General features: G+C 35.4%; 2 protein-coding genes across 4 annotated transcripts; one reads left to right on the forward strand and one right to left on the reverse strand.

Moving 5' to 3' along the window:
* Positions 1 to 628: 628 nt before the first annotated feature.
* rudhira (breast carcinoma-amplified sequence 3 protein rudhira) lies at positions 629 to 4,958 on the reverse strand. Its single transcript, XM_089867768.1, has 15 exons — positions 4,653 to 4,958; positions 4,449 to 4,579; positions 4,186 to 4,371; positions 3,951 to 4,113; positions 3,736 to 3,889; positions 3,586 to 3,669; positions 3,357 to 3,521; positions 2,971 to 3,295; positions 2,447 to 2,908; positions 2,216 to 2,372; positions 2,027 to 2,139; positions 1,647 to 1,723; positions 1,385 to 1,584; positions 1,201 to 1,295; positions 629 to 1,025 (listed from the first exon to the last, which is right to left on the reverse strand). Exons 1-15 carry the CDS (start codon positions 4,721 to 4,723, stop codon positions 826 to 828), a joined length of 2,583 nt encoding a protein of 860 aa, XP_089723894.1. The 5' UTR covers positions 4,724 to 4,958; the 3' UTR covers positions 629 to 825.
* Positions 2,746 to 22,729, forward strand: Ypel (Yippee-like). 3 transcript variants are annotated; one of them, XM_089867784.1, is made up of 5 exons: positions 2,746 to 2,885; positions 17,799 to 18,238; positions 18,560 to 18,603; positions 19,300 to 19,408; positions 19,492 to 22,729. In XM_089867784.1, the coding sequence occupies exons 2-5, from the start codon at positions 18,137 to 18,139 to the stop codon at positions 19,579 to 19,581; spliced, it is 345 nt and encodes a 114-aa protein (XP_089723910.1). In that variant the 5' UTR covers positions 2,746 to 2,885; positions 17,799 to 18,136; the 3' UTR covers positions 19,582 to 22,729. The 3 variants fall into 3 exon arrangements, with proteins under 3 accessions (XP_089723910.1, XP_089723909.1, XP_089723908.1); XM_089867783.1 differs by lacking the exon at positions 2,746 to 2,885 and adding an exon at positions 16,797 to 17,423; XM_089867782.1 differs by lacking the exon at positions 2,746 to 2,885 and adding an exon at positions 16,797 to 17,229.
* Positions 22,730 to 22,907: the final 178 nt, after the last annotated feature.

Raw genomic sequence — 22,907 nt, forward strand, 5'->3', positions numbered from 1 at the left:
TTCCAGTTTACTTTGGTAAACAATACAAAATTTGCCTAAAAGTTAACATTTAATTGGGTTTTTGTAGTACCTGCTCTTTTACGCCGTCTAGTTATGGCCATCTAGTGGCCCAGGTGTCACCGCTATCGCGGCGCTGGTGCTGGCTCCTGGCTGGGCCACTTGTTGACAAAATGGCGGCTAATCCGGCTATTCGTGAGAGACGGTTCGGGATTTTGTCTTCAATTTATTTGAACTCTTAATTTTAGTGCTGTTTGAAATGAATTTGGACAATGAATGGTAATTATATTTATACTTTTTTTTATCGTAATTGAACTGGCAAATTTTAGTAATAAAACCTGGTAAAATAGAACGTTTTATATGGAATACGGGGTCTGAATGGTATAGGTATAGGTGATAGGGGAGAAGGACGGTCCCAGAAGTGGGCCTTTGTTGCTACGGGGCTCATTTGAAATTTTTGCCATGCTTAATGGAGCCCTTTTGGTTTAGGACGGCTCTGTATGGCTACTTGGGGTCAAGGGGGCATAAGCCCAGGGTTAAAGGGTTAAAAGAGTGCTCACTGCTTAGACAAAGGAAGGAAAACAATGTTTAACATTCAACAAAGAAAAAATAATGAACATTAATCACGTAGTTTGAAAGTAAATTAATATAATAATTTTATTTGCTGATAAAATACTATACATTGGTATATTGATTGATTGGCTTTAATTACAAAAACCCATGCGGGTTTGATTTGGTTTTTTTTGGGGGGGAAAGGAGGGAGTTTCTTTTTTTAGAGAAATATTAATTAATTTAATAGGTGGTTAAAATTAATCGAAATGCGTAATATCAGTTGCAACTTCCATCGTTATGGCTCATTAAATCGCCTCCAAACTCTTTACCCAGAGTTTCTTTCATGGCATCCGCTATGGTTTCTTTCAAATGATCGACTGAAACCTCTTTTTCGCGTACTGGCCCGTTGAAAGGTGCGTTAACTAATGAGCCGCATTCGATGAATTCCGTAGCACCTAACGTTTGTTCGAAACTACCTGCGATTTTGATATTGGTTCTCGTTAATTTTAATCAAGTTTTTCATCTTTAATCGGGGGGAAGAATATGGTACTACCTAAACCTCGAAAAACATTGGGTAGATAATAAGAGTGAACCCAGTTTGTACGAGGAAAAGGGAGCCGCCAGATTTAAGCTTTTAACTTGGAAAATTACCAGAGTTGGCTTCAATTAATAAGGGGGATTTGCTACCATTGGTACTGTGATACCCGGGTGGCATGGCCACTGGATTGGAACGAGCTGGACGAATACTTTAAAACGCAAGCTTTTTATTAAAAACGGGGTAACATTCTTGGCAAAAAGACATTGGCAATCATGGTAAAAGGCAATTTATAGCAACCTTAAGCTTTGAAGATCAAGCTCTTCAGTGTAGAGATCTAACGAAGAAGGCCCTGATGAGCCATCTTCACTTTGGGATAGTAGGGCCGATGAAGTTGAAGATACTATAGTAGTATTGGGTAAATGTTGAATAGTTTTGAAGGTAAACTGAGGTCCCATCCATAAACGACGATGGGGTCCAGCGTGGGTTAAAATTTCAACCTGAATTTAGGGGTTACAATTCATATTAGAATGAATTTCATAGGAATTGTATTTGCAATTACTTGAGAAAGCCAACTATCTCCAGCATTGTCCTTTTTAGAGTCTGACATATCATCTATCTGACTCATTGAAAACTGGCCTATGAAATTCATCCCAATTAGCCTTATTCCTGATCAGCGCCACCTACCCATAGCGGCGACTTTGAGAACTACTGTAATCCGCAAGCCAATCAGATGTCGCCAAAATCTGGTGACGTCACTGACGGGCACTCTCGGGGTCTTACCAAAAATGACGTCACCAGATTTTAGCGACATCTGGTTGGCTTGACGATTACAGTAGTTCTCAAAGTCGCCGCTATGGGTAGGTGGCGCTGATCAGGAATAAGGCTAATTAGAAGAAAAAAAACGATATTATTTGGCTAAATATTATCAAAGTATCATACTGTTGGGCATTCTTCTTTCATTGTTGTCATCTAAAGTCTTAGTGAATTCGTAGGAAACCATTAAGGGGTTGGATGAAGACAGTGGTAACTTGACGTCCGCTGCATTATTTGGCCTGTGTTTAGAAAGACATTCGTCACTTTAGCTACTTAATTGTGACTTGAGAAATGTGTAAATTAAAATAAATTGACCTGCTCAAGTTCCATTGAGCATGCGCCACAACTTCAAGCTCAATTGGAGCATCTTCATTAGACTTTGTATAACCTTGCGCGGGTTTTGGTTCCAAGAGATACTCAATCAACACACCATGGCAACCCATAACGAATAATGCGTCGGACGACCTTTTCTCTTTAAAATTGGTTTAGAAAATGTTACGTTTTTCAGGCGAACTGTTGCATCTTACCACCGAAGACATGACTTACCAATTTTTTCTCTATTTAGATTCGGACTTCCAACCAACCATGCTCTAGGCGGTCCAAATGTGGCAGTGACACTAACAGTCTCAATAACTTGAGCTGTCGAACTTGACCGACGTCCTTTACTAGTTGGGCTCTTTGGCCCAGAAGAATTGCTTATACCGGGAACTGATATGGACAGTGGTTGCTTCAATTGCGCTAATGGATGTATCGTGGTTGGATGTGGATAGGGAGGCAACCTTGGATTACCCATTCTCCCCATCAATGGCGTATGAAAGTGGATATTAGTGTGCGGTTCGTAAGAGCGTACTGGTGTTGTTCCTGCGGAACTCGGACTTCCAGATTGAACCGGACTATTTCTACCAGTACTGGATGGTTGTTGGATATCTTCTAGACCCGCGCTCTTTTGGAACCTACTGTATCGATTGACGACTCTTGGACACAAGTGAGTACGCACATTTGTTGGACCTTTTCATAGTTGCAGTACAGTTATGATTCGGTAAAAGTTAAGTTGGGTTCTACAAAATTACCTCCGTAAGGTGTTATGGGAAAAATATGGGTAGTTCCTCTTTGGGTTGTAACAGCGACCCATCTACTGTCCAATGAAAAAGTTACATCTTGAACTTTGGCTGTTGTATCACCACGGTGCAAGGTGTACAGATGATGAATCGCCCCTAATGTTGAACTTGTTGGGTGGGGAAATATGCCAAATATATTGAAGTTATGACCCAAACTACACGCTGTTAATAACAAAGTCCCTGATGGGTCAAAGGCCATTGCTTGTAGGGGTTCGTTTGTATGAGCCACAAAATGTGACACTATACCATCCCCGTCCAAATCCTCGTCTATTTTAATCTATATTGATTCAAGATTAGTATAAATATACGTGTTACGTCACATATTATAGTAGTCGTACCTCTCCTTTCCCAATATTGAGTACATCCACAATTGTTACTATACCAGGTTGTGGGAGCTCACTCAATTTTTGCTCTTTTCGAGTTGAAGAACCGGTTCCCGCGTTTTTATGCCCAGTTATGCTAGCCACTGTTTCTCCAAACATAGTAAGACCTTTAGTTATAGTCTGTAAAACGGCGTTAATTTTTTATTAGTCAAGAAAATGGTAATTTAAAATGTTAAGTAATTACTTTAGCAGCGTGTATCACTGTTGCTGCATAAGACTGAACTCCATCCCCTGTCATTCCACCACACGTTTGATGGACTGAACTTAACTATTTTAATTTTGAACAGTTAGAAACATTCTTACGAATACGCGATTTGTATAATCATAATCTTACTCTGCGATCTGCAAATGCCAACCATCTAGTTCCTAAGGCAATTGGGTTTAGAGTTTTGCAAGGATTTGGATAACAATCAGTAATAGTAAACATTTCTTTGAAAGTACAGCTATCATAAACTGATATCTTTTCTTGGAATGTTATGGCAATTACTCTACAAACATTTTTATTTTTTATCATTTGAAAATTTTCGGAGTTTCAGTGTAGTTATATACCTTTTATTACAATGTAGCTCTATAATTTGAGAATTAGTTCTGATACATTGAACTTGATCTCCCGTACTAAGTGACAATATATTAATGGCGAAAAATTGTTGTCCAGCACTAGAACTATCGCATAGTGCTATAAGAGGTCTTTTAGTTTTGAATTTATCAGGTTCTGTAATTAAGAAACATTTTTTTAGATTCAAACATTAATATTTCGCTTGTTAAAAAGTTACAACAAACTAACCAGAATTATGAACGGGTGTTGGCAATATTTTAAGAGACCTTACAGGCCCTTGTCTCCAAGACAAAACTTCTTGGGCTTCTCCATTTGAAGGTATAACCCATACTTGAATACCATTAGAATATCCCAATATTAACATCAATGGTGGGATGTTGCCATTATTTTGAGATTCAGTATAATAGCGATAATCTGAATATTATATTTAAAATTTAAAATACCTTTCAATAAAAGTTACGTCAAACTATTCACAGAACAACAGAACCAACCATTTATATCAGAATATTCAAATTTGGCCCATAATATTGATTCTTTCTCATCTTGTTTGAGATTGCTAGAATAAGCTTGGGGTACAACATCACTGATAAAACCAACTACGCTGTCCATATAAGACTTATCTCTACATGATTAAAAAAAATTAATGAAATATCAAGCTTTGGAAAATATATTTCAAAACGACTATTATTTCTTACGTCACAGCTTGGGGCCTGACCAGCAGCCCTGTTGGTTTAGATCCTCTCCTATTCCCAGGCTCAGCTGCCATGGTATTTTTTATATTCAAATGCTATTGGGTTTTTTCAACACTATTCTAGCATCGTAGATCGTTCAAATGCCACTTCGTTTATATTTTATAAAATATTTTAAACTTTATCATAAATCATGTAAAAACTGCGTCGCAAAATCTTTGTGTCAAAATCTGTGACTCTAGAGACGTTCTTTAGAACCCGATATAAACATAATTCCTGATACGAACCTTCCAGCTGTGTGATGTAAATATACGGTTGGTTGGTTAGTGTAGCTGTAGAACGACGCTCTTTGTCCTCCAAATCGATTTATCTTGGAACTTGGGGATCGTTCCCAAAGAAGTGTACTTCAAAATATCTTAAAGAAACCTTGTATTTCGTAAATCTCGAAAACCGCGCGTAAAACTGGTTTTTATTCGCAAACTTAAAACAATTTCAAGATTACAATACTTAAAAATCGTTTGTTTATATTCAAGTAATCATTACTAGTAAGCCTGTATTTATTCTAAGCAGCGGTAAGAGCTCCGAGCTCGTTCGGCGGGAAAGCCAACTTACAGGGGTCTAAAACTTATAATGGATTTCCCATAGAACGCCTGTAGAAATGTTTACCCTGCCTCACACCCGTGTATAAGACAAAAACGCCATTCAGGGGCATCGTTCTATAAAATATGATAAATATTATTCGAAATATTAATTTTTAACATTTCAGTTTAGAAATTTATGTACTTAATTTAATTATAATTAAAGTATTTGTTTCTTTAGGTCTTTTTAGGTGAATTTATTGAGTTTAAGCAAAATCTCCTACAGAATGAGCTTAAAGTTTATGAAGTTTATTTAGAATTTTAGATGATATTTCAATTTATCTTGAAAAAAGTAAAACTTAGTCTTTTAGATCGGTTTCCGTTAGTTTTGCAAAACTTTCTAGTTGTAGTAACGATCCCTAAGTTCGAAGCCAAAGCCATTAAACTGGCTCTCTTTTCGAAGGTGTGGCTCATTTGGAATGTTGGCGCTGTTGCTTCCCAAGCTAAAAATAAGCCATTCATCCTTTGAAAAATTCCCCTAATTTTAAAAGAAATTTCGAATCTATTTTTAAGACATCTTCAAAGTTTGTGTTTGATTTATTACTTGTATGTTGGTAGATTAAAATTCTACCAAGAAAAATATTTTGATAACATTTAGATGGCGCTATATATTAGAATAAAATAACGATTTCTTCTTTTAGGCGCGCTTTCAAACATATTGCAAGGTGTTTTTTATATCATACATAATTATCTCTTTCAAGGTTAAAATATTTTAACTGAAAATTGCGTTTTAATCATTTTGATTAGAAATACCGGTTTATCCTGGTAAAGGTACAGTAGGTGCCAGAAAGAACGTTTGAAAGACTTACTGAAAATAACATGAAATAACCCTTATTCAAGTTGAATTTTAGGGAGTAGATATTTATAAAGCACTCGTTAAAGTTACATAAATAACGTAATGGTGGTAGAGGTGTTCGTTTTGTTATAAAGCTAGCGTAATCTTAAGAAACCTCGTGTTAAGAAATACAGCACACGAAAGTAATTGAAACCCATTAGAACGCTTAAATTTCAACGTCACACCATTTTGATTCGCTAACGAAATCCTCCAGTTATAGAATTATATTAGAAACAAAGGAAAATCAAATCCGAACAACCCGTGATATGGCGTGGCGTGGTGGATGAATGAATCTATCATTCACCCGCGAAACGTTACCTTTGCATATTTTCTTTCTTTTTATCTTTACCATAAAAAGCTGCTGTCTTATATAAAACCTGAACTGATTTCATACAAAAAACTAGGAGGCTTCCATTGCAATACGGAAAGCACGTAGAAAGGTGAAACCAAAACGAGGCTATTACGTTTTAGGTGTGGAAACCGAGGAGAAAGGGGAGGTCAGGGTATTTCATTGCCTCCTTGCTGTTCTTTGATCCGTTCCGTAGGAAAGACGGGAGAGCGTTGGCGACGTGCAACAGAGGTTTTTCGTAATAACCTCATGCACACAGACACAGACAGCTAGGCCTAGGCTGCTGCTTGGGCAGCTCCGCGTTTTCCTCGATCGTTCACCCGTGGTATAGGCCTATAGTCCAAATTCCCCCTCCCCTCACGCCTAGAGTCGCTGACCCACTTCGATAGGAAAAACAGGCGCTGCTTATAACAGAGAAGGGGATATTTTTTTCGTCTAAAAAACTAAAAACCTCAAACCTCTTTCGGAGTGTTTTATTTATTTTTTACTTTTTCACGGTTTCACTCTTGCACACTCACTGTCTTTAGTTTCTTAGAAAAGCCCCCTCAAGTTTCGATTATACTAACTTAAGATGGAATCGCTTTGCTCATTTTAGTACGCATTTTGACAAAGCCTCTCTAAAACAGACAAGGGAAGCATTTAAATAAGTGCTTTTTTTAAAATGATTTTGGAGTTCTTAATCGGCTTTAATTTTTTGGATCATGTACATGGGAAAAAATATTTCGACTCATCTTTATTCTTATCATTTTGACGATGTCACCAAATTATTTTTAGTCACCCCCTCGATCCTGTATGGCTGTTTATATTTTTAGTTAGTTTAAATTTGTAGCTGCGCGTCTTGTGGCTGCGTATTTCCTAGGAATTTAAAAGCTGGTTTTCGTCCTCTTTTTAATTTAACGAGATCTTATTGCCTTCCGTGACAAAACGCTCGCCTTCTCTTAGAAACAAATTGCCAATTACCGTCTTCTCTTATTTCCAAATAAAGAGATTAAAATTAAGCTGCTTTTCCATTGAAAATCGCGGAAAATTATCTAATTTCGTCTCTATAGTCTATACTCTTTAAAGTTATCCTTTTTTTGTGTTAGGATAATTCTTTATCTTATTAACCTATTTTTCCCTGCATCTATAAATTTTTATTTTTGGGGTCTCTGCGAATGACTTAAGTGGTCATCAGTTATTCTTTTATCATTTTAATATAATTTACGGTCGTACTGTTCCAATTTTCAATTTGCACTTTGTCAACATTGTTGTAATTATCTATTAGAGTTTAGACCATATGTCGGATAGATTAGAACACTTTTAGATAAGCCAGCAATAGAACTTTGTACGTAGGGTTTTACCCTAAAAACTATAAAATAGAAACAACAAAATAATACTTGAAAAGTTCAATTGTTTTTTTTTATATATAGTTAGAATGATAAGAATGCGGGCTAGATAAAATTTTAAAACTTCCTATTTTCATCATCCACGTATGACCTATTACTATCTAAACCAGGGAAATAGACTAGAAATAATATGTTTGACATTTTTAAAGTTTTATGAGGCTTGTACTCCACTAAAACGTTGTTTGAAGTATGCAATTGTTTCTGTTGTAATTTGGTAGCTTCTAAAACCCTCCAAGAGTGTAGTGAATCATTTGGAAGAATGTTGAGATTTCCTCAAATAATTCAGCCCTAAAGGTGCAATAGTTCGACTCAATAGGTGCAACCAACGTTGTTCTATTTATTTTTATAAATTTATTAAATACCACAAGGGTCCTACTATACACATTTTCAGTTCAAGGAAGGACCAGTGGCCGTTGTGACCCTGGTCTGCTCTGAATTAGACAAAACCCATCCCAAACTGTTCCCCTTTACCTCTGTACCAAACCACGTGACTTTAGATTAAAAACAACTTATTCTCTCTCCACCTCTGGACCGATGCTTCTATATTCCATAGTTGTTACATACAAAGGGCGAAACTTCAGGACGTTACCCTCTTAAGAGAATGGGACTATAAAGGGAGAGAATATAAATAGAAAAAAATAAATAAAAAATAAGAGAAACAATATTAAATGTGTCTTGGACAAATATCTGGCCTGCACCGGTTGAAACTCGAACCTCTGGAACAACTTCCTAGGCTACGATATTAAAGGATTAAAAAGTATATAGACCTAACCCTTTTGGCGCGAAAGGAAAGAGAGGAAGGTAGGGTGGTGGTGGCGGTTAGAGGGTCATAAACTTTATCGCTTGGGTGTGAGTGAGAGAGCGTTCCAAGCGAAAATGGGACTTTTGGAAGTTAAATAAAAAGGGTTCTTGTATGAATTTTGAAATCCCCGTCGAATACGACCCTATTTTTTTATGTTCCCCTGACTTCCTTCGTATGTGACTTATATCGATGTTTTATAGGCTCGTCCTCGTTCGTTTCGTGTAAAACGCGTACGTACGACTGCCTCTCTTTGTTTATTTAAACAACCAAAAAAAGTTTACGGTTAAAGGGTTAGTGGCACTATAGCTCGCTGTATTTGCAATCTTTATAGATCTGACAATATGTACTTTACGAAAATAGAGTTGTCATCCATTATATGTATATAGTTGCCATGGCAACCTGGTCTGAGTTGCGTTACCTAGGAGAATATAGATACAAATGTTATGTAGACATAATCCGTTGATCTACCTTGGTTTGCCCTTAAATTCCCCATAGAAATTGCGCGTTCTGTATATGAATATTTTGGGCTGGCAAAATGTTTCAAACGTAGTTTTCTACATAGAAATCACACCAAAATTTATCTACAAATAATAATAAGTATTTTTTTTTCGTGCCCTATACTGGCTGTATAAGTGTATTTGGTTCTGGTACTCAACTATAATCTTTTCGAAAACGAACAGCAGGTAAACCGGTTTAGTCGTAACAATCCCCCAATACGAGTTTTCGCATAACGGTGTTTTTTGGGAGGAACTTTCTCTACGCAGCGACTAAACTATGTACTGGTACTTATAAAACAGAATATAAAGAGTAAGGAATAGAAACTGAAAGCAGACGCACCTCATCTGGTGTAAATTTGTCTCGAGACGTTTAAACATTATGTAATAAAAAGGCTTGGCGTTTGCCTAACCAAAACTCTAAGCTAGCAGACGATTATTTAGACCAATAAGATTAAGAGGAATGAATTCCCCCACTCCCCCACAACTTAACTAGCAGACGAAATTTTAGACTAATAACATTAAGATATGGTCGATAACAATCTGTTCGTTTCATCATATTTCAACCAATTAGAGAACAGAGAGGAAAACAAACTTCCAAAGCGAGAACACGCCATAGCAACTTTCTACTCCTCTTTGATTCAATGTGTTAGTCATACTGTAGAAGATAAGGGGGCAGAAATAGTTGCCATGCCTCACTGTTTATATTCTGTGACACTATATACTCTATACCTTTTCACGTTTATAGATAAAATATGCTAAATCCAGGATAAAATGCGTAGTTGCGCTCTTCGTTTTATTTTCTGCCAAATATTATTTTTCCCAAATTTTTAGTTCCGTTGTATTCATCCTTCCTTTTCAAAATAAATACTTCCTTCCGAATTTTCCGACATGCAAAGACGGTCGCCGTCGAACTAGAATTCTGTTTCTGTACCTCTTTTTTATTGGGGTGATTTTTTTCCTCAGTCCTTGGGGTAATATTTTAGTTTTCAAGTTCAGGTTCAGGAATTTTATAAACTTCATATTTCCCGGTAACAGTAAAGATGTAAAAAAAATCAAATTCGAATATAATTGATTGGGAAATTTGTGTTTTGACATATTATTATATTTCCTAAAGGTATACAGATGAGGAAAAACTGTTTATAACTTTATTACGTAATTAGGCTTAACAATATTACCGAGTACGAATGAGTCAGTTATATTTTTTCTTTGCGCTATTGTTTTAATAGGATACTCAGTAAAATGGTTATTCACGGTTGAAATATTTAGAGAAGAGACGGCCTGTGTTTTAATCTGTAATTAGTTTAAATTCCCCCTAAGTTCCACATTTCGAAGAAATACAAGTCGATAGTTTACTTTGTTCATTCTTTTTATTTTTTTCCTTGAATCGACATTGGTTTTAAAAACAAATTTGTAAATTATTAAAAACTAATCTGTTTACCTAGACAACTGAAACTCTTCTAATTAATTAAGGACTAGAATAATTTAATTGAAATGAATTTTAATTAGTACTATTTAATCAAACCTGATTTAATAATAAAAAAATTACTTATCAATGATTGTGTATTGATAAATTATTAAGTCTAATTTTTCTCATCGAAATTTAAATTAGTCTAAACTGAAATGAAACTCAATTTCAGGCACGTTTCAGTTTTAATTCTGTTTAACTTGAAAAACGCTATGTTAGCTTTTTCCCCCAATTCCACGATTTTTGGGATGTACATACGGATTTCCCAGTAGTATATGCTGACAAAATTTATTGTATACACTGCGACTACGGTGGTGCATGGAGTGAATCCCTTTTCAATATCGCAGGAAACAAGCCATCATTTTTAAAGCTTTATAGTTAATGCGGGGCAACACTTTTAGTAAATCGATATCGTTCCCGGAAGTGGAACGACCGAGGCACATGTGCCTTCTCAGTCTCTCACTCTCTCTCTCTCTCTCTGGCCTTAGTATTACGTCTGTTTTATCTCCTTCTCCACTTTCTCTCTCTCAAGGTAATTCCAGTTGGCTTTTGGCCCCCTTTTAAAACCTCCTACGAATACGAATCGATACTAATTTTGAGAAATGTACCCTACTTTTTTTCACCATCGGGTCAAATTCACTTATTTAACATTATTTCCTTCCGTTCAAGAATACGTGGTCTTCCTAAAATAAGAATAAATGCTTAGTCGCGTGTCTTTATTCTTAAAAACATTTGTCCATTTAAATATTAAAAGAAATAGCGAACTAAGGGGGATAAAGAAATTTCTACCATTTCTGAACTTTAACCGTGCCAGTAATCTGTAATAGCATCTTAGGATTGGAACTGAATCGAACGGAACTACAACATTTTCAGTCTGTTGAATTGCACTCACAAATAAATAGCAATATTTGTCCGCATATACTGATATACTTTCAAATACAAAAACCATAGAAAGGTAGATAAGCCTTTTCCTGAACCACAATGCGTTTCTAACATAGTTGTAGTGGACTTTTCCGTGATCACTGGTTCTCTATACGCGTGTTAAACATACACGAGGGACAAATCACTTAGAGAAGGCGCACTTAAGCTGATTAAATTTGATTAGAACCGTTTCTGCGTCTTCCATATTGTATAGACCATGCTCCATTAATTCCGTTAGAGAAGTAAACACCACAGTGACGGGGACACCGCCTTGGGTAATTTTCCTCGCACCAAGAACTAGTTGGCTAGCCTCTAGCGTGTAGTGAGCTCTGACTCCGTCTGGTGTTGATTCGTGGCGCGAGGGAAATAACCTCTCTACAAGTAAAAAATGGGATGGTCTAGTTAGAAGTACTTTCTTGCCCCTCGGTTAAACTTAAACGCTTCTACGAGCTTTGTAATTATGTCGCCTAAAAGTCGGCTTTTCTGACCTTTGACACAGTTGTTTGCATAGAATATCAATCATTAAAAAGGAACTGGGCTTGTCTTCAAACTAGGTTTTTAGTGACCTTGTGCACGCGCTTTAACTATACGTTATAACTTGTAATATTTCCCATTTAGGTCTATTTTAGGGATGAAAGTAACCGTCCGTGTTTTAACTTCCATACCTTCTTCCTCTTTTTGTCCAAAATATTAAATCATTTTGTACGTTTAAAGGATATTAATTCTTCCTCTCCTTTCTGTCAATTTCGGAAATTGCCAAGATCTATATACCTAGAGTATAGAGTATAGAAAAAGTTGGACATTTTTCGTTTCGTGACTTGTAACAACACGCAATGGGACAGTCGTTCAACTTTGTCGTCATAGACTCGTGAAAGAGCGAGCGAGAGAGAGAGAGCAAAAGTCGTATATCAAATATAATGAATACTATAAGGAGTTATAAAAAAATATATTCGACTTTGAGCTCCAGATAATCCATTATATTTCGGTAAGATATTCATCAATAGATGTAAATCGATCCCACCATGTGATACAAGCTAGCCTCTTATACCTAAAAGCAAAGGGGATAATAGAAGAAGGATGACGCTCTGTATCCTCTTAATACTATGAAACATGATTGTTCCCAGCCTCACCCTTTTTGTTTGCTCTCATGCTCATCAAGCTTCAGACCTCGAAGATTTACTTCTTGTGATAACTTACAAATGAAAGAAAAAAACCTTTTCCGAGTATTAAATCTACAATTCATGATTATTTTTTTTTCTCTCTAGTAATTTATGCTAGTAACTGTATTAATTGACTTTTTAACCTGGTCAGAAATAGTCTTTCCTCCCACGTATTAATTGACAATCAAGCAAAAAGGTCGCCCCTCTCCTAGAAAAACCTTTTTTGTTACATTTTCTTAGGCAATCGGATCAGCTCCGTCAGCTAGAGTTAATTTTTTTCTCTCTCTGCTTTCTTTCTTTCGCATTGCTATCTTAAGCTCATAGTAAAAATTCCGAGCTATTTCAAAACGCGTGGAAAAACCGTCGCTACGGAAATTCTTGTTGGATACCGCGAAGGGGATCTTGTTACCATCACACAGACTGTTCTTGTTAAAAAATGGGTTGCGTTGTTTCTCGGGAATCGGATGATGATTATAAAGAAAGATGAGACTACCAAGACCTTTTCCGAAATTTTTAGAAATCTATTAGACTAAACTGATGATAAAGACTGGGTCCCATTAGTAGTAATAGCGCTTGTGGCGTGGCCACGTGACTTTTCTCTCCGAGAAAGTCTGTCTGTTTTCGTCATCCTTTACATTAGGTTATAGGAAGATGGGTAATTTTGAAAGAGAGAGTTTCATAACGTATGTTTTACCTCTCGGGCTTTGAGTTTCATAACGTTCGTATGTTTTACCTCTCGGGTCTTACTTGTTATCGCAATTGCAGAGGAAGGACGAATGTTCAAAGGAATGAATAATTTCCTCATTAATTACTAATAAGATCGCGCACCGTACGTGTATCTTTGTCTCTGTACACATATAAAGGGTGTTCCAAAAGACCAAAGTACAACTGATTTAATTAAAGGGTCATCCGTAAAACGCTCAAATCAAAACTTAGGGAAAAAGATGTTGTATTTTCGACTCAAAATAACCCGTTTTTCATCACCCTGTATTTAAATCCCAGATGATTCTTAATTAACCTTAGTTTTCAATGCATGTAATATTTAAAGCGGTACCGTAACTGGTCCCGGATTTCAGCCCAAATAGTGGAAACTTTATTAATCAACCATTAATATTCTATGTCGTTGTTGGAGCCTTACTAGCGGATCATCTGATATATTATATAAATATTCCGGTTGATTTCATCTTATACTGTCATCATCCATATCTTGATGCAATCTGTCTTTAAGATGCCCTAGCTTTCTAAAAAGAGTGAAATGACGTGACGCTTGTCCTTTAGAGAGAATTATTTAACTTGGCGTTATAACAGCTCGCTCCAGAATCTCTGGCACTGCTCATATAGGCAACCCCCCGCCGCGAAGAACTTGGCCTTAAGTGCAATAATGCATTGTCCTATCGCTAAGCCTAACGGGATAATTATCAGGGAAGACGTTACCCGCGTGTATGTATAAATTGATGGAAAAGGTTGTCTTCGCGATGTTACGTTAAATCCTTGAATATCCTTCCTCCAAGGTGTCGAACATTTGCCGAAATTATAGATCTACAAGTATGCGTAGTTTCCACCAAAGGGGTGTTTGTCGTTCCCCCAGTGTTTCCAGGCCGTTGGTGAGTCGGGAGATTTCAGAGAGAAAGGTTAGCAGTTCAGTTTGAATCAGAACTTGACTCACGGTCCCACGGAGGACCTGATAACACTGCGCCGAGAGAGCGAGGAGGAATTTTCTGTAGCCCCCCAAAAGAGAAAACTATCTATAGATAAATGTCAAAATCCGAGGCTGAATTTGAAATTGTCCATCCTCTTTGTTTGATTACTTACTAGTCGATCCCCGGGATAAGGGTATGTATGGGCTGGTAGGGGGCGGGTTTCAGTTTTATGAGCTTTTTGAGTGTTAAGAAACAGTTACGTAAACGCCGTCCTTGCGAAATGGGATCCTATCTTATCTCTAGGGTTGCCAGAAGATGTTCGTACACTATTATATTAATAAAAAATAATATTTTGTTATTGCAGTTATCAGTTCCTAGTTGATAGGAAGTAAGAGCGTTTAATTTTTATTTTATCCCGTTGAGATTGTTATTTCCGGCAACGTTTTATAGGTAGTTAACCTTTAATGGTTCTTCTACATTGCAGAGTTATAACTCGGATGTTAATTTAGTTTTAGTAAAAGTTTACAGTTCAAAGTTGTAACTGTATAATTATTTTTTAAGGTAAAAATTAAACTTCTCGACTGATAATAATTAAATTCTAAGTACTGTTGTTGCTTCGCGGAGAAGTTTCCTTACAGAAATTTTTTTTAAAGTCTTAGCATTAATTTGAATAAATTATGTAAATCTTCGTAATGTAGTTAAAGTTTTATATAAGATATGAGTCTAGGGACTTGTCTATACCTTGAAGGGTAGAACCTCAATTTCAACGCCAACGGGATAGAGTTAGTTTTGATTTTAGTTTCATTGTAGGAATGATCTTTTTCAATCAAGACATTTCTCTTAATTTTTTTTATTTAAGAAAAAGGGGGCGGATGTTGACAAATACGCCCGGGGTTCGGAAAAGAGACTTCGAGGGCGTCTGGGTGTCGCGACTTTTGCAAAAAGTTCAAGTTTGTCTGACTTTTTATGGTGATGGTGGTTGGTATACATAAGTATACAACGAGAACTGTTTCTTTTATTCTCCTTATCGTTTCCATAACAGCGTTCATTGTTTTTGAAAGGCAAAGTAGAAGGATTCTAGGCATACACGCGCGGCACGTGGATTTTAACGTGTGAGATTGTATTTACGTAAACGGCTTTACGCATCGCGTCCCTTTACCTCGTAGCGAAGGAGGGTACTGCCATTATTTTCGTACAGAACGCAATATGACTGGAAGCCTCAGAAAAGGGGAGCGTTTTAGGGGTTACATACTTTGGCGCCTTTCCAACAACAAGTGTTTACCTCCCTCCATAGTTTGTAGCGGGAATACATACGTCTAATAGGAATCAATGTGCCCCCATGTAACCCTAGGTTTTGTGGGACCGGGTCATGCATCGTAATTCCTATGCCTTTCTAACAGTGTTTTCATTGTTGGGAACAAGCGCGAAGTCGGGTCATACTTATGTAGCACCAAATAGTCAAGAGTTTGCCATATTTGTGTGGATTTGTTTTCATTTTTTTTGGCGGGTTTTGGATCATCGCTGATAATTCTCTAGGGAAAGAGCACGTCTGAAACTCAATTACTCCTCTTCGTTCAGAAGAATTAGTCAACCCTCTCAATTTCGGTGTCTCGGTCATCCAAATGTTCCAGCCCATCTTTCTCACCCCCCTCCTCTTTTCCACGACCACGTAATCTTCATGGCTACTCTTGGTAGGCGAGAGAAGATGGGTTGAAAGGAGCTCGAACGTTGCCCTTCCATTAAAATAAAAAGAACACTTATTATATCATTCGGCCCTTTATCGTATGGTATCCAGTGGTGGATACACCTGTCTGCCTTTTTTTTTTTCCACGAAAACCTGATTTCTCCGGGAGCCTCTCTCCCACCAGATTTTTTACTATCCCCTTTTAGAATACGTAATAATACGCAAAAAGCGGAATAAAATGATCGGAGGCTCACGAATCTTTGTGGGGAGAAATTTCTAAGAGAATCCGTAGTAACAAACCTAAACTAGAATTTCTGGCTATTTCTATGCGTTTTTAAGCCTACTTTTTCAAATTTACTATTCGAATGGGAAGCTCTGTAGTTTTTCTTCCATTCGGGTAATGTGTTTTTCGGAAGATATAGGGCTAACAAATCACGAAAGGTGGAGTCACCCCCCCCCCCCTTGTCATTAATATTTTTCGCCAAGACGTGAACCCCAGTCAAAAGAGAAAAGAAAGGAAAAAAGTTGATCAGCAAGTTTTGTTTCCGGCGGTTTTAGAGCGAGCATGGCGAGATGGAGGCAAGGGTGTACAGGTATATCTTTGCCTCAAGACGCTTCCTGCATATAAAAATGCGTAGTTATGGTTATCTATATAGAATGTTGTTTTAAAGTCTAAGAGACCCATGACTCAAGACGTAGTTAGTTAAACCAGTCTACGGGAGTTTTTTATGTGGGTGGTTGCTCGTAGCTTGTTTTTTATTATTCTGGTGCAATTTTTGAATAAAGTTGGAGATAACCAGGCTTATATGGAAGGTTTTTCATTTGGGAATATACGTATTGTTTAGCGCAAATAATTTCTTCGTTCTCTAAAAGTTGGAGAATCTCTCTCCACGCTTCTTTGTTTTGAGTTCGGGATCATTTCAAGCTCTCTCGCGCATGCATGGAAGGCCAATGGCCTTGAAACTACGAACCAGGATTCGGGCTCTCTGATTGGTTCGGTTAGCTAGAAGGTATAGACGGAATCGGTCGCTAGGGGGAGCTCGGTTCTCTAGAAAACAGCTGTGAGGCTCTGTGTAGAGAGAGAGAGAGAGAAATACGTCGTGCCCCGAGAATCAAAACAAAGAAAGTGTTGGTTAGAACTGTGCGTGAATGCGGGATACAAATTTCAACGCGGATTTACAAGGATTTTTTCGCGCATTTTTGAAAGGTAAATTATGTAATGCTAACATAAATCCAACCGTAATCGTAATCTAAATTCGTGGAGTTCGAATGGTGAACCTTTTTGTTTTGATTGGCAAATGGTCGGGCCCTAAAGTATAGCCCGTATTCGCGATTTCGCGTTTGGGTTTGTTCCTCAGCATTCTGGTTTAGACTAAACCGACCGCTGTCTTGGAAAAAATAGTAAGCCTAATCTAATGAGTTCTTGTTTGAAGGTTTATTTGTAATGTTGAACTATCCAGTTTAGGCAAATATATAAATATAATTAGCTAATTTCGATCAGGACCCCTTTGTGTTATCCAAGTATCTCGCTGTTTTGATGTGGAAGCGCGGAACCCCCCTTCCGGACATTGTTTTGGTTGCTGCATCGCGCAGGTCAAAAAATAGGTCTTAGTTGGGTCTGTAGGTCACCGCGGTTTCTTTTTTATTTATATATTGCAAAAGGTCATTTTGGTGACTGTTTCTGAATCTGAAGGATTGCCCCAATTTGTTTTAGCCAACATGAACTGTAAGCTACACCTAATTTTGGTCTATTTTTTGTGTTGAACCTTTTTGTAGGTCTAATTACCTACCATGCTCTGAAAAAATAAAAACACCTTGAATGCAAATGTATCAAATCTACAAAATTCATTGACGTTTGTTAATATAAACTCTGCAAAATACGAAATATTAAATTACAGTGACTTTTTAAATTTTAATCAAAAAAAAAAAAGAAATTATAAATGTATCGCGATCAGTGTTGAGTGAAATAATTCATGTTGAACTGATCCTGGCAAGAATTGGTTTCCACTGCCTGGCAGGTCTCTTCTGCTGAGTGCAAGGACTTTTTAGAGTGTTTTTAGTTTTTTTTTATTTGTTTTATCTTCACTAAAAAACATTTCTCGGACAACGGGACCATGGTGAAAACTTTTCAAGCTTATCTCCCTAACTGTCATAGGACATACAGTTGTATACACTGCAGAGCCCATCTCGCCAACCATGATGAGCTGATCTCAAAGGTGAACTAGACAATCTGCCATGTTACCTGTTTTTTTTTCTTCCTTCCTTCCTTTCTTCAACACAGATTAGATAATACAGCTTCCACTATTTCTATTTGTCTATCAACATTGTAGAGTCATTCTCTTATCTTCATATTTTATTGTCTCTAGCATGCAATGTTATTTTTGGGATTGATCACAAATCTTGATATTAAAATTAGTTCCTATCCAAATTTTCCTAATTCCTTATACTTCATAGTGTTAAACACTTAAACCCCTTCCGCTCTAATTTCTAGTGTTTAAATTGATTTTAACTTAATTTATTTCATTTCAACATTGAAGTCTTTCCAAGGGAGTCAAGGAAGGGCTTACCTGTTCAATTCAGTGTAAGTTTCAACACTGTCCATTGAAGTCATTTTCGTATCTTACGTTTTGCATTGCATTGTTGTGTAGAATAAGATAGCGAACCACGACTTACTAAGAAAATAATACAATCATAGTTTAATGTACCGCTTTACATGTACTTGTAATTAAGAAAACAATGAACCACACTTATTGATTGCAAAGTTAGGCAATGTTATAATTAAAAGGAGTATCGAAATATTTTTCGTGTGGTTTTCCTTATTGAAAGAAATCTTACAAAACTTTAGCCATTATTCTTGTGAAATAGTTTAGTCCAGTGTTCGTACGGAACCTGGATAACCTGGATAAGTCAGGGATATGGAAAATAGGGGAAAAAGTCAGGGATATGTCAGGGATTTGAAAAATTTTCCTAAAAAGTCAGGGATATGTCAGGGATTTGAAAAATTTTCCTAAAAAGTCAGGGATATGTCAGGGATTTGAAAAATTTTCCTAAAAAGTCAGGGATATGTCAGGGATTTTGTTTGGTATATCAAACCATGCTTCGAGCAATGCTAAATATAAACCAGGTGGGAAAAGTGGGCTCTGGTACCTTAAAATGGTCAGGAATAACCTGGAAAAGTCAGGGATTTTCAATGTAAAAATTTCGTACGAACCCTGTAAGTCAGATTTGTCTCGAGTATTTATTTATACTGAAAATTGTTTTGTATTTGCGAACACAGAGTCAATGTTGGCTGTGGACCAGCTGAAGAAAGGGTATTGTTAACTGGTCTCCACGCTGTGGCTGACATTTACTGCGAATGTTGTAAAACGACTCTAGGATGGAAATATGTAAAACATTGTTGTGTTTTTTGGCTGATTTGTGTCATAAACAGATAAACCTAAACCAATTTGTATGTTCAAAATTTTTATAGGAGCACGCGTTCGAATCGAGTCAAAAGTACAAAGAAGGCAAATACATCATAGAACTAGCCCATATGATCAAGGAAAATGGTTGGGAATGAACTACTAAACCTTTTGTATATAGTGATACTATCACAACAACAACAACCCACACTTCGGTTTCGGTTTAAAACTATCGGTAATATCAGCTGATAGAAACTTGATAAAACCGAACCGATACTGCAAAGTAATTAGTTACCGCTACGATTACATCGCGTACGGACATTCTTCGCTATTGTATAATGATCATCATGAAATCAGCGTCGTTAAATTTGTTTTATGTCGGGGTAAAAAAGGTACATGGAGAATCATCCTAACAAATTATTTACGAATTCGAATTCTCTCTGGTGTTTTTTTTTTTTTTTTTTTTTTTTTTCTTTTGGCACACAGTTCAAATTCAAAAATTGGTCAGGAGCTAAAAATGTACGTGTAAATAGAATGATAGTTTTTTAACCCCCCCAAAAAGGTCAGACGGACGGCGAGTTTTGGGAACTGTTATTATTGTAAAGTTCCCTATGAATATACTATGCGTTTAGCGAAAAACACGATAACGCAACGCAGAATTTTCGTGAAACAATTTTTTCCTGCCAAAATTTGTATTTTAAAACAAAAAACAAAAAAGATAATAATAATAACTAGTCAGGTTAGGCCCGGGGTTTCTGGTTCGTGATAATTAAGCGAGTTAATTAATTAATTAATTAATTAATTAATTAAAAATATGGGGGGAACTAAACCTTAACAGTTAATTATAGAAAATTAACATGGAAAAGTAAGTAACAAATCACAATGCAATTAAGGCTTATTTAGATCTTAATTTGAATTTTTACAATGTAGGCCTAGAAGCAGCGTGCGCATTTTGTTTTTATTTAATGACAAGAGGGTCTTACTTACTCTTAAACCATTCGAATTAAATATTACATCAGTTTTATTAATTAGCGCCATAAACAAAGCCATATACCATCCAATTAATGGTATTAGCCGCCGCAAAAATTTAATTTAACCCCGTTAAAAAAAACAAACAAAGATGTTCGTTCCATTATTCATGCTGTAAAGAAAAAAAATTAAATTTCACCCATCACTTAAAAAAAACACTGCACTTCATAATATATTAACATCAGAACTATTTTGTACATATGTTTTGTACTATGATCAATTTCCCTTAAAAGTTGTACAGTTAACCATAAAAAACAAATTCCTTATCCTTTTATTAATACAATTAAGGATGATCGAATCCCGAGAAACCTTTAAAAACAAAAAAAAACAAAAAACAAAGCCTTTTTCTGAAAAAAAATTTGTAGATGTTTCTCTGTCCTTAACTCCTCTTGTCCTTCTAACAAAAGAACTTGTCTCGCGAGGGATTATGGTTTATAAAATTATTTAATATGAAAAAAACAACGTAAATTTTGTCAAAATTCGGCAAAATCAGCATCGAAAATTAACATTTTTTGGAATTTACTGGATTATATGATCTAGATTCTGAACTTTGTTAATATTTCGGCATAAATTTCGTAGCTACATGAGTGATAGTTACTTATTTTATAAAATTCATGAATTTATTAATTTATTCATGACTATAATAAATAATTTATAATTGTTTTTCGTACAGAAAACACTTATGATCTAAATTCTGAACTATGTTAATATTTCGGCATGATTTTCGTAACTACATGAGTGATAGTTACTTCTTTTATAAAATTCATGAATTTATTAATTTATTCATGACTATAATAAATAATTTATAATTGTTTTTCGTACAGAAAACACTTATGATCTAAATTCTGAACTATGTTAATATTTCGGCATGATTTTCGTAACTACATGAGTGATAGTTACTTATTTTATAAAATTCATGAATTTATTAATTTATTCATGACTATAATAAATAATTTATAATTGTTTTTCGTACAGAAAACACTTATGATCTAAATTCTGAACTTTGTTAATATTTCGGCATAAATTTCGTAGCTACAAGAATGATAGTTACTTCTTTTATAAAATTCATGAATTTATTAGTATATTCATGACTATAATAAATAATTTATAATTATTTTTCGAACAGAAAACGCTAAATTTATCTCTTTAAATCAAAATTTAAAATATTTAATTTGATTCAAAGAAATTGTTTTAAAGAAAAAAAACCAAAATTTTAAGTCAGACTCGTTCTTTCACTCTGCAAAGAAAAATTTCAGGTTTTACATAGAAAATATTTTGCACATTTATCAGAGCAAAATTAAATTTAAAAAACATAAGAAAACGTTTTTCGTAGTGTGCCTTTTATCGTGGAAAGATGGAGTTAAACCGATTGTAGATTAGATCTAGAGTGTTGGTAAAAAAACAAAAAAAAAAACAAAAAATGATATTGACATTGACATTATCGTTAGTCAATTTGGCTTGTTGAAAAAATTTTAAAAGAAATGATGAGAAAACCTGGTGCTTTCGTGTATGTATAGCTCTCGGTTATTTTTTGAGATAACGCTAGTAAAAAAAAAATAAAAATAAACAAAAACGAAACAAAAAAAAAATAATTAAATATAAACCTAGAAAAAAATGTTATAAAAACGCATTATCTGAAATTTAACAAAACAATTATATCCGTTAAACCTAATATTTTGCTCCTAAAAGGCTAATTTCTGAACTACTTCCTTCAAAAGAAAAAAAAATAACTAAAAAAATAAAAATACATCTTTAAACAAAGTAATGTAACACAAAAAAAGGTTGTGTTCGCAAACTATATAGACAAAATTGCGATTACACTTATATAGTTTTGTAATATTCTTGTTTTTTAAAAGAAAAAACAAAAAACAAGTGTTTTTGCCGAACAATATGTATCTCGGCAAACCCCCTCCCTCCCCCGCATTCTTCGCATCCTTTCGGAGGGATTTTTAGTTTAGATTTGTCAAAAATTGGAACAAAAACTAAAGAAAAACAAAAAAACCAATAGCTCACGAAAAAATTATTAACCTGTTGAATTGGGCCTAAATAATGAAAATAATTAAGGCAAACCATTTCATAGTTTATTGCTGTGATATACATTCATTTTTAGTGAGCGTTCATCTCTTTGACTTATACTGATGTGACACGATCTAAACAAAAGCCCCTCCGTTTAAAAAAACCAACAACAAACAAAAACCTATTTATTACCTAATATGTGTGCTTGATTGTGATGTTTTTTTTTTTAAATAAAAACTCTGAATATAAGTTCTTTTTATATTTATCTAGTATTTATTTATTTATTTATTTATTTCAACAATAATAGGCCTACACTTTAATAATAATAATAATATTATATTATAATTATATTATATTAATTATAATTAATTATAATAATAAAGGCTTTGTTTATTGGAAACAATCATTATTAATTATTATTATTATTATCCACAGAAAA

The sequence above is a fragment of the Phalangium opilio genome, unplaced genomic scaffold (assembly GCF_054372755.1).
Source record: "Phalangium opilio isolate 3A_F unplaced genomic scaffold, DU_Popi_V2 ptg000024l_1, whole genome shotgun sequence".
Taxonomy (NCBI): Eukaryota; Metazoa; Arthropoda; class Arachnida; order Opiliones; family Phalangiidae; genus Phalangium; species Phalangium opilio.